This window comes from Bacillus rossius, chromosome 7, assembly GCF_032445375.1.
Source record: "Bacillus rossius redtenbacheri isolate Brsri chromosome 7, Brsri_v3, whole genome shotgun sequence".
Taxonomy (NCBI): Eukaryota; Metazoa; Arthropoda; class Insecta; order Phasmatodea; family Bacillidae; genus Bacillus; species Bacillus rossius.
The window spans coordinates 28,626,893-28,646,549 of NC_086335.1; the positions used below are offsets into that span (position 1 = coordinate 28,626,893).

The following is a 19,657-nucleotide window of genomic DNA, read 5'->3' on the forward strand; positions in this document are numbered from 1 at the left end:
ATTTTCTCTGATGTTCGGTACACTTGGTAGGTACAAAAACCGTTCGCAGTCCTTTTGTTGGAAATTATTTTTGTAGGTATAAATGTTATATTCACCCGACTTTAATTAGAGGAAGGTATGTAGCGTTGAAAAGCACCACTTTCATAAATCTATTATTATTTTTTTATTTTTTTTGAATCAGACGCTAAAATGGATATTTAACGATTTACTAAAATTTTCGTAAATCTATGGTGAAATCACGGGAACGTGGGTAGGAAACAAATGCATGTTGTGATTGGAGGAGGCGTGGAGGTGTGTCTCACCGTGGCCAGCACCAGCAGGTCCCCGCCTATCTCCAGCTTGATCTTCCTGAGGATGCCGATCATGCCGATACACGGTCCGCACCACTCGGAGTACACGTCCGCCACTGCGCAAAACGGAACACCGCAGGCGCGGGCTGCGGGCTAGGGTTCCACGCCGCACGGTTGCGCACAGATGCTTTCAATGCTCGGCCATCACCCGCCACTTCCAACTGTGTACGCACATCACGGTCCTGGTTTTCCTACACCCGGATTGACGAGTTAGTTGGTTGAAGCCTGTCTGGTGGCAGACCTTGGTGGGCACCAGTTTCCGAAGTCAGTACGTACGCGGACGCACCACAACGCCGAAATACCATAACGCCGAAATGCGAAATTGACCACAACGCCGAAATACACTAACGCCGAAAAATATCATTGCAGGACTGCCACAAAGGTTAGGTTAGGTTAGGTTAGGTTAGACTAGGTTAGACTAGGTTAGGTTAGGCTAGGCTAGGCTAGGCTAGGATATGCTATGTTAAGTTAGATTAGATTAGGTTAGGTTAGGTTAGGTAAGGTTAGGTTTGATTGTGGTATTTCGGCGTTAAGGTACATTTAAGAAACACACACAAATGCATTCAGTTGTTATTTCGGCGTTGTGGTACACAGCAGTTTTCTAGCTGTCGGCGTTGTGGTCAATTTTTAAATTCGGCGTTCTGGTAACGACCCCGTACGTACTGTTTGGGTCTGTGCCTGCCGGGCGGCGGAAACCTGAGGCTAGCTTCCTGTGGAACTCTGTCCACTGACTGGCGTAGGCAGTTGGCAGTCCGCAAGTCGGACAGAGCGGAGGGGACCTGTTCTCCGAGTCTTATTCAGATGTTGGGCTCTGGATTAATAAGATCTGTAAGACGACTCCTGTTCTACCCTGAAAGGGCGCAGACATAGGAGGGGAGGGGGCGGGTGAGCCGATCTTCGGGCCGGAAAACACTGTTACGGGTAGTGCTAGAAGGAAAAGTAAACCTTAACTTAGTGTCATCCAAGTTTGTGCTGTGAAGTCCAAATAGTCACTAAAAATAAATTTGAATTATCCGTTTACCCGCACGGTACAACTGGGTCTACCCAAGGCTGACTGGATAATGTTAGGTGTTGCGTCATCTTTGAGCACGTGGCACAAAACGCGAGGACTTCCGACATCCCCCACGCCGCTCAATGACAGAATGGCGGCCAAACAGATTTCACGCACGGCTTTCCTTGAACGAATCTATAAAACGTTTCAAGAGGTATTGTCTGTGAAAGGATCGAATTGCTTTTACTTAAACGACGAACAGTATTTTCAACTATACATTAACGAACATGGAACTATTAAGGAAATGTTCTCAGGGAACGATTTTTCTGTTTGTCATGGTAAACTGATTAATATTGAAAATATGTCGTCCAAAAAAAATCTTACGACTTCTTACAAAATAATCGCTTTCAGGTCAAGGCTATAAAAGGTGTAATTATAAAACAAAATGTGTTAAAAATCAGTGTAAATTTAAGGCTGCAGGAAAAATTTATAATAATAAGTGTCATGGCAGTCAGTCTTACTGGTATAAATATCAATGTCTTGGTTATTAATAACATCATAAGTAATATTTTGTAGAAGTGCCATTTTGTGAACTATTGTCATAATTATAATTTTGATTACATTTCATTGCAAATTTTCTCATTCAAAATACTTTAAATATGTATTAATGTTTTGTCGGTCGTTAAATTCATTAAATTCAACTAAAGTTATCAATCATTTGGTTTCAATAACATTACCCAGTCAGCGTTGGATATATCTACTTAAGTTTACACGGGTAAACGCGGAATGCAAATTTATTTTCGTGATTATTCGGACTTAACTGAACAAACTTTGATAATGCTACGTTAACCTGGGTAAACCTAGGTTTACTTTTCCTTTTACTAGCATTGCTTTTAACATAACAGTTTCTGCATTAATGAAGTTTATACAGATGTCTTGCTACATAAATTAATATTATTTTTTTGTTGATTTTCGCACTTAATGCATCCTGCATGTGCTATTTGTAAACACGAAATTTAATCCAACATACTTCGTTTCGAGCCACTGCCTATACGCACGGAACACCCCAATTTTGAAACTAACGACATTATCTTTCACAGACACAGCTTTCTCTGTGTTGTTGACACTGCTGCTTGAGGTCAATATCGAACAGCTGATGGTGGTTTGTTGCCATAATAATTTAACAGAGTTTTGCAGATCTTTTAATTTATGGTTTAGTATTTTGTTGCGTGTAGCTGAAAATATTTAGCAGTGAATTTTATTGAAACGTCGCCACAAAGAAAAAAAAATCTGTTCTTTTAGAAAATATTCCTTTGGAACCAGTTACCAACAAATAGTTTGTAATACTACAAGAAAGATATTGTAAATTTGTACAACACATGGCTATGGTTATTTTTTGCATGTATGAAAAAAGATTTTCAAGATAATACTGATCATTTCTTACGAACATTGGCGCACAATTTTATATTTTAAACGATGTTTCATTCAAACATATTTTTTTTCAAACCATGGAAATATAAAAATTGGATATTCAACTGCTTGTTTCGTCACATTCCCTGCCACATGCCCCGTGGCTTGCGAACACGCCGTGGATAAACGACGACTGGTCGCTTACCTATGAGTCCCTCCTTGGCCAGCAGCTTCTGCCAGTCTTCCTCGGTGTTCACTTCTATCTGCAGCTGGGCGACCGCTCCCTTCTTCCCCGCCATCCTGCGGTTCTGCGAACAAACCACGGGCGTGATTACTGGCCGGCCCGATCTCATTCAGATAGTTATTTTATTTTTAAATTCGACCACACAAACTTTCATTTACGTGCGCAGTTTTAGTCTTCAATCTATTCACGTGTTAAAAATGTCGCATTTTTTCAACCCCGCGGTAAAAGTTGAAAGCGACCTGCTATCGGCACTTACCGGCTAAACAATCGCGTAGTTCTAGCCGGGGCCATATACGAGGAAGCGAAAGTATCTCTCATGGTAAAACGACACTAAGTTTAGAAAATTCCAATTTTTTTTTTAAACTTTGAACCTAAATCATGATTTACAAATATGATGATGGAGTGTCATTAACAGATGACTGGGCGTCGTGAACACAGGCCACGTCGCGGTGACGTCCCTATGCTTGTCGAGGCAGGGTGAATTCTGCGGTGGTTTTCCGTTGCCTTCCGCGGGATGCGGGCGAACAGGACATCGCAAAACACCCAGTCCCGAACCCAGGGAGAAGTTCTGTATTATCCCCCTCCCCCCGGCCCCTCGGCCTTCCAGCCACTAGACCAAGTGGGTGTACTTTACAAAACATACTCATTGCAAGACACGTTAAATGACCAAGTTTTGCACTGGGTCTAAACTGAAATGAAAGGTAGATTTTTGTACAGAAACAAGCCTTTTTGTTTTTTGTATACTTCGAATGCGATCTTGTGTGTGTGACATGAAAATGTGTTCTATTAAATTGTTTGACCTCGCTGGTAAGCTTCCTGTGATTTGGGCTGTCGTTTATGCACGAAATGTCTGCTTTCATAATTTTGAGTAGTTCTCAGGGAAGATGGGCCAGTAGTAATATGGGTCTTTTTCCCCCTCGAGAATGTTTTTAATGTATAATTTAAAGATACTCTATTTGTGTAACAAAAATTATTTTCATAATGTTTCACCAGAGAGAACACATAGTTTTTTATCACTATATGTGTTGTAATATTTCTTATTGCAAAATACGGGACATATTTCCCAGAACTCTTGAATTTTTATAATATTTTAATCTTATTTATCCCACTGGTGTTATCATTAAATTAATTTAAATCACAGAGATTTTTTTTACAATTTTAAAGCAACGTGTAGTTTTTGCTTAGTCAACGGAAGATTAAATTTTCAAAAAAATTACATAAAATTACCTGTTTGGCTGCTACGTGTATTGAAATATGAAAACAATCGTGGGTCACTTTTCGCCAAGCCTGCGCTAAGCTAACTACTGTTTTCGCATTAAAATTATGTTTATTTTTATATTGTAGGGTAGTATACAGTACCTATGTATTTTTAGTGACTAAAAATAATAATGCTTTACATTTATTTACTTCGATTATCTAAACTCACCTTAATTGTTTTTCATGAAAGCCTAGTATGTGCTCATTTCATCCATGTACATGGTGAAAATTATTAACCTAAGCATTATAAATATACCGCACAGAACTTAAAATATTTTTTTTTTTGCTTTAATTGAAAAACCTTTTACTCTCCAGCGGTTTTCTCATCCATCTATTATATTTTAACAGCTACTTGTAGTGTGATTTCAGTTTTTATTTACATTTAGCCATTTAAAAGGTCACGTTTTATCATTTTGAGTGCCTGTTTGAAATTTCCCCAATTGTCGTAAAATATATCACTTACGCGTATACATCGTCTTAGTCAGTGCGCATTCAAATTACATACACAAACATCCAGCTACTCCGATTAGACCTTCAAGTAAACAAGTTCTCTGACGTCGTGCCCAAAAAAATCACATGGGTGTACGTTTTCCCCGGTAATCCAAAAAAAACGGATTACACCCAGATTTTTAAAATGATCCAAATGTTTTATCGGAAGAAGGAAAAATCAATTAATCATTCATATTATTGTGTTCATGACCATCCTGTGAGACTTAATGCACCATTTTGAGCAGGTTTAAAGACTTTGGTTGCCACAATGTTTCAGATTGTGGTTGTCCACGACGTGTCAAATACTGTTGTTACATGGACCACCACTGGAACTGAGATGTGATGGCATCGATGTTAAACCCAGAGGGTGGCCACGCTGGCATGATTACATGGCAAATGGGTGAAGCCATTTATTTATCAGCTCATAGCCTGCGCAAAGCTGTTTAGAAGACCAAAACCTTGGCTGAAGTGTAGTGTTTGCATCGTGAAAAACGTTTTCAATGACTGTATTTCATGGAACTTGAGAGTGATCTTTATTCCTGCGGGAGAAGGAGCTTGCCGTTTGAGGTGTCGGAGCTGTTGGCAGCACTGGTATCCCAGGCAGGATCCAACAGGATCGCAGAGAGCATGCACGGACAAGAATGTATAGCCTCTCCGCACCAAGGCAACTCACTACATCCTCTTGGTACCAAGGGTGTTTACCAAAGTAAGCTCTGCCGGGGAGTCCTCGTCTCTCGACTTCCTCAGAAAGTCGGGAAGAGGTATCTGGTGAGGTATAAAATCCCTCTCTGCAGACAACGAAGGAAGGTTCGGAAACTTTTCCGAGGGGGGGGGGGGGGAGAGGGTCCAGCACATCCGGGCTCTCAGGCTGTGGGCCTCAAATGCCATGGATCTTCCCCGGGAAAAAAATCGCCACTGGGCCATAAAATCTGTATTCTCTATGAAGCCGGAGTCAGTGGAATATCCGAGGGGCTGGTCCTACAGGACTCCAGTTCCCGAGGTGATCATGTGGTCCAAAACGGGACAGTTACCCTATTAGCTTTTTAGCTAACAGGCTGGAAATTTCCCTAGTGCCATGAAAAGTTTAGGCAGTAGTGTGGGTTCACCCAATCGATACCGGGAGTTCCCAGCTGAGGTTATCTCGTGGCGCCCGGGTCGCCAAGTGAGGGTTCGCACTGGCCACTGGTCGCTCTGTGCTAAGAGCAAGCCAATAGGATCCCTGAAATGGATAAACGGGTTAGCAGTGTTATACTGCTCCGGCACTAGCTGGTAAAACTAGTAGAGGTTGGATAAGTCCTCGGCCAATCACGGGCTCTCTGGATTTTCTGAGGAGTCCCGGAGATTTGATAGGTTTGGTTTGGCGCCCGTAGTACTCGCTGGATTTGGAAGGGGGGGGGGGCTGGACAGCATGTTACTGTTGGTTGCTGAATTTTCCAGCACGATGATGAGATGTGTCTCCTTAGATTCTCGTCATAGCCTCTCCCCAAACACATCCGATCCACGCTGAAGTGGTGTATCCACTTCCCTCGCCATATGGGTCCACGCCAGACCAGTCCTACCCATCGCAGGGTGTATGTATAAGATGGTCCCGCAAGGTATAATTGGCGTGTAACAAACTCTGCACAAGATAGAACTGGTGTGATTTTTATGTACCTCATGGAAGTGACTGCGTTTAGTGGCAGAGATTCTAATTCGTACTTAATAAAATTCATCAGACGTGGTTGAGCACCATGTACGCAATGTTTTTGGTGTGACAGTGTGGCGATGTCAAGGTAACTAAGTAACTTCAACTACGTCACAGCATGCTGTCTACTGACGATTTCTAACTCCATGGTTAAACCAGGCTCTGTTTAGTTAAGATCTAGTATATGTTGGCTCAAAAAAAATTGTAAAGAGTATAGTCCCCACCGGGGCAACCATGCTTCATCCGCTTGTGGTTATCTACATTCGAGAACCGAAACATTTTAGAGGTAACAAACAACTAATGGTATATTTTATAATGTGTTGAAATAGCCTTTTAATAGGCTATCATTATTTTTTTTAATTTCAGACTTCCCACTTGACTGGGATGTGTTCTATGTTACCCAGCATCCTCTGGTCAATTGTCCCTACCCAAGATCTGAACCTGGGTCCGCGCGTGCAATGATATTGTCTTGTGAGCATTACCTGGTTCCTGCCGCGCATCGTGCCGTGGTCTCGCGGGGTCCCTGGGCGACGCGACCCCGTCCGGACACGCAGCTAACTAACTGGCGGCGAGGAGACTCGGCCGAAGCGAGCCTCGTCACGATCCGCTAATGGTTTTTATGTGCGGCCAGATAATTTTATCTCTGTCCCGGGGAGGGGATGAGTTATCACGAGATATGCCATGTTCTTATTTCCAGGTCTATTACGTCCCCAAGACCGGTAAGGTTAGGGGGGACACAATAAAAAAAATCAGGGTGAGGAGGAAGGAGTAAAGTTTCGTTTCCCCCCACGACAACCATTAAGGATAAATGATACCTCGCAAACGAATTTCGATGGGGTGGAGTAATGAGGGGGGTGAGGGGCCAAGAAACGGAAGTGCAACCTCGTACCGCTGTGCGTGATTACTTCTTCGGCACCCCCCTTCCCCATTCGCCCCTTCCCCGACCATTCGCAAGGCAACCAATGGCCTACGAAGACAAACATGCAAAGTTCACCAGTCCCCCACCTCCTTTTTTTTTTCCTTCCAAGGTATGGGCACATTCCGTGATGCACGAACGGGGCACAAATTAGCTAAGGTCTTACCTCGTGACACTGGAACTATTAGCGAGACTGCGCAGGCGTCGTGCGTCTCTTCACTGGGTAATTTTGACCTCGTCGTCGGTGGCGAGGTTGCCTTACGGGTGATAGCCTCGCGGCAGGGCCTCAAGCGGTGGCCATGTTGTTTATTCGGTCGCCAAGGAGGAAGGCGAGCCGGCGGAGCGCATGCGCAGTGGGTTTGAACGTGGGCGATCGCGTGACGAGGGGAAATGTACGGCTGTCGTAATGAAGCAAATAACAAAAAAAAATGCTAATGTTTCAAGAGGAATAATAGATTATCGACTATTCGACTATAGGAATCTCTTCCAGCTGATTTCTAAAGGGTCAGTTAAACTGGGCGATATTACTATATAATCGTTAGGATGGCCGTTTTGCTATTAGCATAAAGAGTGACAATTACACAAAGCTAGTTTAAACTTGCTACCAGTTTAGTAGGTGTTGTGTTTTCTTACATGAAAAGTGTTATGTTTTCTCACATGTTTAAAAATAGCTTTTTTTTCTACTAGTTACTATCGGGTGAATAAATATTTGTTTTTAACAGAGAAAAATGTCTTTTGAAGAAGGTATCGTAATAAAAAACAGATATTCATGCTAATGCTAATTTCCGAACAAATACAATATAAATTATAGTAAAGAGAAACGATGTATAATCAAGATGTATAAGATGAGATAAATAACTGATCTGTTTAATTTTACCTAGAGTGGTTTAATTTCAATATTTCAAATTGCACTACATTTTTGTACTATTTCTGAACGGATTCAAGATAAACCGATATTCCGCACTCCCTGATCTTTATCAATTTCCCTGGAGAAAAAAAACCTGGTTTTCTTAGAATAACAAAACATACTTGTAAATTTAGTTCTGAGATTTGTTGACGATGATCGCAAATGAAATATTTACTGGAAATTGATGTATCTTAAAATGAAAATTAAGTCGTTTGGGATCATGGAAATGCGAGGAATGTGAATAGTTTTTCCATCTGCTGGTCTTGCGAGGATAATGGTTTCAATTATGTTGTTTCTGAGTGCTTTAACTTTCAATATTGTCCCATTGTACAGTTTTGGAGGGTGTAGGTTACGCATCAAAATAATTGGAGTCTTATCTTTTAATTTTAGGCAGTGAGATGGAATGCCTGATGGATTGAGGAAATTGAGAAATTATAGTTTGTTATAAAAACCCATGTTACTTAGTGATTGGATATTAAATTCCATTCACAATGATAACGCATGGGGCCACTGGCCACAATAGCGATTGCAAAAGGGAGTTGCAAATGCCAATGTTTCAAATTTAAATTAATTTTTGTTTGCATTATAGGTAACTTTATATTAGTTTTATAACTGTTATATCTGTAACATTTTACTCAGCTTACTTTTGCAGAGCTCTGATTTTAGTTAGAAATATTGCTATATCTTTAGGGACCATATATTTTTTTTGACATGATAACGTCTTATAGATCGATGAACGCCGGCTGCACGCATGAAAAAGTGTCACGTTCCGCCTGAGCCGAGCGTGCAAGAACCGGCCAACCATCGTGCGAGAAAATCTTCTGTAATATCAAACAGGTTACGGCAGGCTTTCTAACTAATTGTTCGTGATTACATTTAAACAAATTATTTAAATTAAATTTGCAAAAACTGTAAATAATATTTGGAAATTAAAAAGTATGCAATTTTTCATCAATGTTTTCTTATGACGTTATCACGTAAAATTATCGTCCGTAAACCGACTTTACAGACTTTTTAAATATCTTAAATGAAACATAGCCTACCTCCATTTGTTATCTCAATTTAATATTGTAACAATATAAATTGTAAATAAAATGTGTCTAGTACACATCAATTTATACCTGCACTTCTATATCACTTTGGAGTAACTTTATTTCTTCCTAATATGTAAATTATGTCTATGGTGTATTTGTTACATGTTATTTATAAATATTTTATCATTAAATTGTTGTATTTTTCTGTAAAAAAAAAATAAGGCTTTTGTTTATCTGGAATAATATAGCTTTATAAAAGTGAAAGAATTCTTAAAATCAGTTCAGTAGTTTTCGAGTTTACTTCGGACAAACAAAAATACTTTCTCACTCTCTCTCTCTCTCTCTCTCTCTCTCTCTCTCTCTCTCTCTCTGTTTATAATATCAGTATAATAATATTATTTTTTAAAAAAATCGCTGCGTGGTCACCACGTGCGTTAGAAGTGAAACTTCACTCCTCAATAATCCACTCAAAATATTTAAAAAAATAATAATTTATTCATTTAAACAATAAAACTAAACAAATTTAATTGCATATTTGCAAGAGAAAATTCTTGTTTGTTTCTATTGTAACGAAAAATACAGCATGTGGCGTCGTTTCACCGAGAGTTGGGAAGTATGCGCACAAATTTACCCCTACCCCTTCTATTCAATCAAGCGTCCCACTCATAAGCATTGCATTTTTGTCTTGGATTAATCTACCAGCCACAAAAAAGTTTCACTTAAAAAATCAAATGAACAATAATATATTTATTTTATTACTTTTGTCTTTTAGCAGTTACTTTTTTTTCGAAAACATAATGACCAACCATAAAACACTTAGAAATGTTACTTTCTAGGTAGCGAACAGCAGGGAAAAAGTCAGAGCATAGAGGTGCCCGCCTAGTTAGAAATGTATTATTTTTTTGGGGGTGGGATGGTAAGTGCGACGCTCGCTGGTGCCTCCAGCGTGGTATCGCCTCTAAGCGCAAGGCTGTGGATTGACGTGCAGTCTTCTCGTCATGAGATTCGAGTGGTAACCATAATATTATGTGGCCGAGAAATGTATGTAAAGGTGTTTTATTGCAATTACCTCGAGCTCTTTCAAGACTCTGTACCGGGAGTTTGTTTCATGCCTGTAAAATTATACTGAAAACACACGTTTTAAAAATCTCACTCTCTTAAAAATGAATTTTGAAAACGAAATACAGACACAGAACTTTTCTTCCGCCCTCAGCGTGTACTAGAATGATCTTCGTTAACAGACGCGACTCGGATAGCTTGGGCACAGGATCGTACGCAGGATTCAATTAGGGTAAATTAATTAAAGTAAAATCGTTATGCCGTGGCCAATTTTTATCGATCTAAGATGTCATACCAACATATAATGTGACCTTACCAACCGTCCGCGAAGCGCAGTCTCCAAAATCACAGATGTGTACTACGGAAACTACCCGAAGAGCGAGGACCCGCATCTGTCGACGACAAAGATTTTCCCATTGACGGTAAAAGTAGAAAGTTTTCTTTATATCATTACACGAGGGAACTCTACAATAGAGAAAAAGTCCCCAGGACTCGGTTACTATACTCGATACTTACTAAAAGGAAAAAATTGCAATTTTTTTGTTTTCCCCTGCAAAGTCTTTGAACATGCAAATTCATCTCTTTCTGGAGACCAACAATATTCTGATTGGCCAAACTTGACCAGTCATGAGAAGTGTCCTAATCAAAAAAATAGTTTCGATTTCAGGATATATAAACACACACACACACACCTTCGCCTCGGGTGTGCGACCCTGCTTGAGTAGTTTTCACACCGCGCGGTGTCTTCAGGAGCGAGGCTAGGCGGGGCCTGAACTCTGGACCAGGGAGAGTCTACGACCCGGCCACGAGAGGCGGGAGAACGTCTCTCAGATCACGGATATCGGGGAAGGAATCGGCCACGTCGTGCGATGCAACACCATTCCGACATGCGTCTGGGGGGATTTCGGGAGACCACGGTAGAACGCCCCAGCTTGGACCTGGGTCTTCTGGATTGCGAGGCGACCACACTTAACTTTAGAAACACACAACCTAAAACAGTCACTACTTATAATTCTAGGTAAAATCCAGATGACTTAGAACTTCCATAAGTTAAAACGATCATAACTTAGTAACTCGTAATTACCGAAACACACAAATTAGAAACTCGTAACTTAGAAAAACACTAATTTTGAAATTTCATAACCTAGAAAAACATCTTACAACTGTCATAATTTAGAAACACACAACGCCTTTTCGTATAATGTATAATTGTCATAGCTTAGAGCAGGCATATCTTAGAACATTCTAGCTTAAGTGTTTCTATGTTATGTGTAGCTAAGTTGTGTGTTGCTAAGTTATGAAAGCATCCCGAATGTGAGTTGAAGGTCTTGCCGCTGCACGCCTCGCTCCGAGCAGGCCGAGAAGTGTAGGTATTGGTTTCTTGTGCTTAAGCGCGTCATTTGATTATTGGTAACTCTCTAAGTCGCTACCTTTTTTTGTAGCTCTCAGAGCAAAAATTAACAAAAACCCACCAATAGTGTCATTAGTTCAATGTGGCTAACTTCGGGTGTACAGTTCAGTGTTTAGGAATGATATGTGGTCTGTTGTAGCTTATTTAAAATACGGCCTTGGGACTTAGTGAACAAGAGACTAATAAACATTTTTTTTGTATATTTTATATTTAAATAGTGAACATTTGTCTCTTCAGACGTAGTTCTTCTGACATGTTCAGTTGTAATAACATCGAATTTGGCAATTTATTCAACGATTTTTTTTTGTTTTAATTGCCATTGTTACGCTGGAAAATAGTCTCTTTTGTTCCTCGAAATACCAATCATCGAATCCCTAAAAACTGGACAACACAAAGTAAGCGTTTCAGAACTTGGTTCCAATGTTCTGTTTCAACTCGGACGATCTTCTTTTCTTTTTTTTTTTTGTCAGTCGTTTTACTCATGCGTAAACACAATAACAGTTCACTCCTTATTGACAACTTTTTGGAGTCTTCTCATGACTGGTCAAAATCTTTGGCAATTTTTTTTTCCAATCAGAATATCATTGATCTCTAGCAAGTGATAAACTTGCATGTTCAAAGACTTTGCAGGAAAAAAATTTCCCTTTTTTAGTAAGTATTGAGTATAGTAACCAGGCACGGATGAATTTTTCTGTATTAGGCTACATAGTTTTCTTATGTAATGATGTGAAAAAAACTTTCTACTTTTAAAATTAATGGGAAAATCTTTGTGAGTGACTGGCATGAATCCTCGCTTTTCGAGCAGTTCCCGTAGTACACATTTGTGATTTTGGAGGCTGTCCTTCGCAGTCAGTTGGTAGAGCTGACGGCATTCCTCTGGTCAGGTTCTGCAACTAAAATGAAGCAAGGTATTACATAAATTATATATTTTTATTGATTACTTATAATTATTTCATTATTTTTGTTTCATAAAAAACACGAGTCTTATACTTATTAGACTCTTAACAAATATACGTACCTACATTCATTTATTTTATAAAACTTATCATTTTGCTTTTTAAAACTTATGTTTACAAATAATCCTTGAAATAATTATTACTAGAGGGTATTAAAAATTGTAAGTGTATCATAAATAATTTAACTGAGAGGGGCGTAACTATAAGTTACTAATGAAATGACACACTATCAAAAAGAGTTTAAGGAACGATATTATGTTTATTGCGAATACGTTTATGAGTAAATGGCCTAACAATTTTCTTTTAAAACACGGAATGACACACTAATGTTTATTGAGTGAATGCTTTTAAAAATTAATTAGTCCATCCTTAATATACAACAAACACTAAAAAATGTTTTAAAAAATTGATTGTCTGTAAAGTCGGTTAACGGACGATAGTTTAACGTGACAACGTCATAACAAAACATTGATGAAATGATTGCATAGTTTTATGAATAAAATTGAATCATTTTATTGAATTATCACTATTTTGTTTGGATAGACAAAGAAGGAGTGAAATGAAATCTACAATTTAATTGAGAAATTTACTTTTATTTGCACTCATTAATTCAAATATCTTTATTACTTTAACAAAGAGATTATTTTAACTATAACTTTTATATATGTTTGCTATTTAACTTCTTTCAATCTGTGTTATTGTGTTAAGGATAGGACGATGATAGGAAAAGTAGGAAACGAATGGGAGTGTTTCAAGTTTAATGTGCCTCGAAAAAGTCAAATCGATGGTTGTTCCAATCGAGTGGAAGAGAGATATTTGCGCCACGGACTCTGCAGCAATGCTAGGAGGAACGGGTTAGCAAAGAGCAATGAAAATGTTACATTGAAATGCATGAAAACATAATTACGCCACGAACTCGGTCGCAATGCTAGGATGTTCAGGTTAGCAAAGAGCAATATAAAATGAGCGTAACGGGACACAGCGAAAGGGGACTATGTTCGTAACGGGACATTTTTTCGTGCGTGCAAACGGCGTTCATCGATTTATTAGACGTTGTCACGTCAAAAATAGCATGCTTTATAAAAATTACAAATACAAGCTGATGCCTTTAGGCACAGACAAAAGTTAGACCTAAACAAAACAAATTAAATTAAAAGTTCAATGGTTTGTTTACTTGCTGGTTTTCTGGTTACCGTCTCTAATAGTGACAACTCATCATCGGTTTGGTACACTTTAATCGTCCAATTTCGTTAAGGAAGTAAAAAAAAAAAAAAACTCTGCAAAACTTCTGATTCTTTTTCATCTTCTTTCGAATGCTGTGGTTTCCTTTTGCCGTTAGATGGCCAAGACGGTTTTTTGCTACTAGAAATTGTTTCAATTTTCACAACCACTGCAATAAAACATATAGGAAACAAACAGGATACTTGCAACTTAAACATTATGCTTCTTGTAAACAGGCAACCTCATTCACGCATTCGATTCAACGCACTATATTGGGAATGTCATTTCGAGCCAGTAGTGAACGAGTTAATTCCCATGCATGAATCACAGACGAGACAAGTTCATTTTACCTAATAGAGGGTCATTGTCTTTATTTCAAAAATGAAGTTGGCCTCATTTTTTACTTAAAGTTAGGAATGAATTTTAATTATACCCAATTCTTTTGAATTATTTTTTATGTTGTATTTTTATTTTTAACTGTGCATATGATTTATGTTATCCATGCTTTCTTGACTTTACTAAAACTATTTCTGAGCTTTGTGGGTGCATAAATCTGCTCCAGTATGTGTTCAGTTACCATATACTAATACATTTTCCCTGTATTTATTACACTTGTATAGTTACTAACTAAGCCTAAACAATAATAATGTTCGTTGTTAATCCGCCGTTTTTGTAATTTGGCGCTATAGCTGTTGATGCTCAACTGCCACCTGCCATGATAAACAGACCACTAACGATTTGTTTTTGATAGAACCAGTCGGTCGTGATTCGTGATCCGCCTCCCAAACATGGCAGAGTCGCTGTCAATGGGAAGTGCCGGATTGCATGAAAACTTACTGGACGGGTCGTTGAATATTGACTTAGAGGAGGTGAGTAGTAATATTTGATGATTTGATAATCTTCATTTTTGCCACTACTGTTACCCTACTGACTACATAACGTTTGTAACGAAACGGCTATATTTTCGCCTTTGACAAGTGGTGTTTTTGAGGTTATGTTGATCGCTTACATTTTGCATTAGTCTTTTTTTTTTCTTCGTGCAGTTGGACGATGAAGAATTTGATATACCCCCAGTTGAACACACCCCTACGTTGGAGAGTATACTCAATGATGTTGAAGATCAAGCATCACTTAGCGAAGATGAAGTGTCAAATTCTTTGATAGCCGGAACAGAGGTAGGTATTCTGTTGGCAAAATTTATGTTTATGGCAACATTTATGTTTAATTACTTCAGTGTAGTTTATTATACAAAATGTGAATTGAATTTGTGTCCCATCTCTGATTAGCTTCATACCTGCTTGATAGGATAATAATTATCAGTGTGTCTGTGTTAGATTTTGTTACTGGTTATCTTGTATACGGTCTACAGCACCGGAAGGTGGCACAGTGATAAGACACTGGGCTTGCACGCCAGAAGACGCAGGTTTTAACAGAAGTCCATCCTTCCCAATTATTTTGTTTTACCATGATTTACCAAAATTACTCTGGTCAGTTGCTAGAATGCTTCTGTGACAGATTTCTTCTATTCCCTGATTAGTGTTAGTGTTAATTTCCTAGAGTTGAATTTCTGTAAAATAAGACAATTAATAAAGTGAAGTTTTTTTTTTTATGTTACCTAGGTCAGTGACATTAAAAGTTCGTAAAATGTTTCTTAAAATTCTCAATTAAATTAATTTTTATTCTCACTAAATTACCTTTTTGCTTTAGTTGTTACTTGTCTTGTTTCCCAGGATACACAACTCTAGGAAATTATGATCTGTTTTCTATCTCTTCAATCACCTAAAAAAAAAAAAGGAATTCAATACTGAAAAACTAAACATTGGCTATAGAGGGAAAAAGGTACCATTAAACTCCTGGCAACTATAAACTTGATTCAACATACCCCATTTGAACATTGATAAAGGTTAAACAACCCCTCTTGGTAAATTTTTAGAGTAGGTGGTTTTTTGTCCAAATAGTAATAGAATTCTAAAAATGTTATTTTTTAGTTCCTCTGATATTCTATGATCATGTAAAACTGCAATGGTATATTTCAAGTGGTTTACATGGTTGTTTACAATTTTGACCATTTGGTTAGGTTAGGTTAGCTACATTTAAAATACTGTAAAATGGTATGAATATTTGGTTATGTTTGGGTAAGGTTAGCTATTTTTAATCCTGTAAATAGGTATGTTAGGCTAGGTTAGTGACATTTAAAAAACTTGATAGCTTTATTTTTGGGACTGGCTTTATTTTTGGGACTGGTAGTACTCAAAAACACTATTTTCTATAGGTATATTTAAACTTAATTTTTTTGGGATGATCACCTATTCTAGAAAATTTCAGCCCTTATTAAGTGTTATTGATGAAGGTAAAAGTTTTGTTTCACATATCTACGCTCATTCCATATTCGTGATGTCATGATCCTGTATATATCGATCCTGCAGTACATGATGCTTGCTGTTTTAATTTAGTAATTACATCGAAAGATCCTGGACATAACAAAAAATGGTGATATAACAATGAATTATGATCGCAAGTTCAACACAAATGAAAAAACTTCCATAAGACCTAACATGATTAGTTTGTATTGTGTTATTCAAGAGTTTTTTGTGTGGACAAGATTTTTCGACTTACTTAATTATAACATTAAGCATCATGTACCACAGAATCAATGTATACAGTTTTGTCACCTGAACTATCTCCTGTATGGTTTATTAGGTCCGACTAGCTCTGAACGGGTTCCTGGCCATGTGGCGGGAGACAGTGGCGACAAAATGAAGTGTTTATAGGTTAACTTTGTTGTGATTTAATTACACCTTCCCCTTAGTACATGGCGCTGTCACAATCCTAGCCCTTTCCGTCTGCGAGTGCATGGGCACGGCTCTAACACATTAGTGGTCATTTTCTGGTTGATTCCGAACGCACAGATGTTTGCAGTCTGGCCTACACAACACGAGTCACACAGTACGATTACTGACCAATCAGTGGTCGACACGGGTTACGAATAGAGATACACTACGACCCTGAATCTTTACAGTTTCGCTCCCTTGCACCGATCACGCGGACGCGGTGAACTCTTTCACTACTCCGTTACACTGCAAACTTGATATCACCGAAATTCGGGGCGGACTTCAACGACAATGCTAACGAGTTCGAATGGACCGAAAGTTAATGACTGATCCTCAATGGTTGAGGGATGATGATCTCGTGTTGCGCGGTGCGTCCGACCCCGAGCGCCTCGTCACGAGAACTGCCCTCTCCCCGCCGGAACTTCGCGCGTGAAAAACGTGCGGAGCGCGGCAGATGGTCTGGGCTTGAACTGGGGCCTTGTCCCGCTGTGAACAAGAATTAAACAAAATGACTTATCAAACATTACAGGAAGGATGGTTTATAAAATGTATTATAAATATAATATAATTAATGGTTTTATGTAACTAATTGGTCCCAGGAGGGGAAGATACACAGATTCCACAACTCTCACAGAATAGCCGCGCGGGCGGCTATTGCACTTCCGGCTCGCGGCTGATCGTCGCGTTGCACCTTGCACTGACACTGCACTTTGTTCGCGCTACACTACACGCCTCTGCCACGGGCAGGAGAAGGCGTTGGCACAGCATAACGGACTGTGGAAATTAGGGCGACACTTGGGTCCACGTCAACAGGATCATGCCATCAGGATCACGGGATAAACTTGGATATATGATACGGAACAATTACCTGGACCAAAAGCTTACTTGGCTGAACTAGCTGCTACCAGTGGTACATTTGCACTATCACTTTTGTAATGAATCTTTCAAAACAATTTGGTATACAAAAGTAAATGGGTGATTCTCTGTAAAAACATAAATGGCTGATCAAACCACCTTTTACAATAAGAATTGTTGTATCGTAAATTAAAATATTTCAGAATGCAAGAATAAACATTCCTTTTTAATGCAGTTGTAGTTACAAAAATATAAATTATAGATTTTTTTTTCATCAAAAACTTGCCAAACCAGCATAACAACAGTCCCCTGTGCTGTCCCATTTCCAGAATTCACACTTTGGGATTTTTGTTTGTAGTGTTTAGAAACACAATTAATTAACTTATTTTCTTTCAAACTAAATAACACCTAAAATCTATTTATTTCATTAATTTGATCAAATCTTGTCCGGCTTTTTAAGCACAGTACCTACCCTGTCAAAAATTCAATACCAAAAATATAATTTTCCAGTGTGCCTTTTCATGTTGACCTGCTTATACAGGAACGTAACTATCTGAAGTTTGTGTCAGTAATGCTAGGGGCGCTGTACCGCCATTTTATTTAGTGTTAGTGCATCGTTTGTGGCGGGAGCACGTGTCAGGGACTTCTACGACATGCAGTCCAATGGAAATTATTTTATTTATAGTTTTGGTGGAGTTGGATATATTCTATAAAATTTTATAATGATTTATATATATATATTTATCGAGAACTCACAAAATTAAATACATTCCGATAGTTTGCTTGATATTTCATGATTTATTCCAAACTTCGTAATGTGGCAGAGGCCTTTCATTCCATGGGACTGTGTAGATTTGGCAACAGTCTCTCTTTTAAAGATAGTTTAGATATTGATACCCAAATAGTCATAATAATTTTTTGCAGGCTAGCTGTGGTTATGTAGACATGCCTCCTAAAAAGCAAAAGTTATCCAGAGGGGAATTATTACAGAAAAAGATAGATGCGGAACATCTTAAGTTACCAACGTAGGACAAATGATACTCAAAAGAGGAAGAGATGAAAGAAAAGGAGAGGTTAAAATACCAGAAATAAAAGGAAAAGGTAAGAGAAAACTTGTGAAAATATATGACTCCACGTGAGCACAGAGCTGCCCCCTAGATTCTGAAAGAAAAAAAAAGTGCTGTTTATTGGTGCAAAATAAAGCAACTAAACAGTGTTACCAACAACTTGATACGTGAAAGCACACTGTCCTCATATTCTCAACGCCACACAGTACGCATTACACCAGTTCCAATGCAGAATCCTCCAGCTCCGAGACACACAGTCAGGTGTGCAAATATGCAGCGAAGAAGAAATGCCAAAAAGCAAAGAGAGAGAATAAAACAAAAAAATGAAAGGATTGCAGTAATGTAAGTTTGAGAAGTATAGGAAAAGACTGGCTAGACTTGAAAGCAAAACAATAAAGAGTATTGAAGATACACTGAATACTAAAATGCAGAAGATAACAAACTAAACCTGATGGTGGAGAAGAAGTGGTCAAGAATAAATTATTTGGTGGCATCCTTAATAAATAGCTCAAAAACAATTATTCGAGGCTAAAACTTATTGAAGATAATTAAATATTTACAAAAGCGGTGTCTCCACAGATGATCCAAAAGTATAGGCACTGGATACCTAAAGAAGTGCTGTTATTTATAGAGGCACAAAGAAATCAGAGACGTACAATTTTTTATCCGTACCTAAAATTACATGAATGAGTTTGTCTAAACATGTGGAACAGGTAGTTTATAAGTTTTATGAAGATGATAGTAACAGCCGCATGGGAGCATAAAAAAAGAAAATCATAACCAAAAGCAATATTAGAAAGCAAAACAGGTATCTGCTTGATACAAAGCACAATTTACACAAAAATAATTGGCCGATAACTTCAAAATTAGCTATTAAACATTCTGTCGATTATGTCTGTTCTGGGTAGTCAAGCCTAATGGTTAAAATCGTGATACATGCCTATGTATAGTCCACAGTAATCTGGAGATGAAGTT

General features: G+C 38.5%; 2 protein-coding genes across 2 annotated transcripts in view; one reads left to right on the plus strand and one right to left on the minus strand.

Moving 5' to 3' along the window:
- The window catches only part of LOC134533766 (titin-like), a 45,611-nt gene extending 37,955 nt beyond the window's left edge, over window positions 1-7,656 (minus strand). Inside the window, exons 1-3 of the mRNA XM_063371406.1 lie at window positions 7,508-7,656; window positions 2,957-3,059; window positions 303-406 (exon numbers count right to left, since the gene is read on the minus strand). Coding sequence (XP_063227476.1) covers window positions 303-406; window positions 2,957-3,050 — 198 coding nt within the window. The 5' untranslated portion in view covers window positions 3,051-3,059; window positions 7,508-7,656. The remainder of the gene's footprint in view (window positions 1-302; window positions 407-2,956; window positions 3,060-7,507) is intronic.
- Window positions 7,657-14,686: 7,030 nt separating this feature from the next.
- Window positions 14,687-19,657, plus strand: part of LOC134533767 (vacuolar protein sorting-associated protein 8 homolog) — a 71,019-nt gene continuing 66,048 nt past the window's right edge. The window contains exons 1-2 of the mRNA XM_063371407.1: window positions 14,687-14,798; window positions 14,973-15,104. Coding sequence (XP_063227477.1) covers window positions 14,718-14,798; window positions 14,973-15,104 — 213 coding nt within the window. The 5' untranslated portion in view covers window positions 14,687-14,717. The remainder of the gene's footprint in view (window positions 14,799-14,972; window positions 15,105-19,657) is intronic.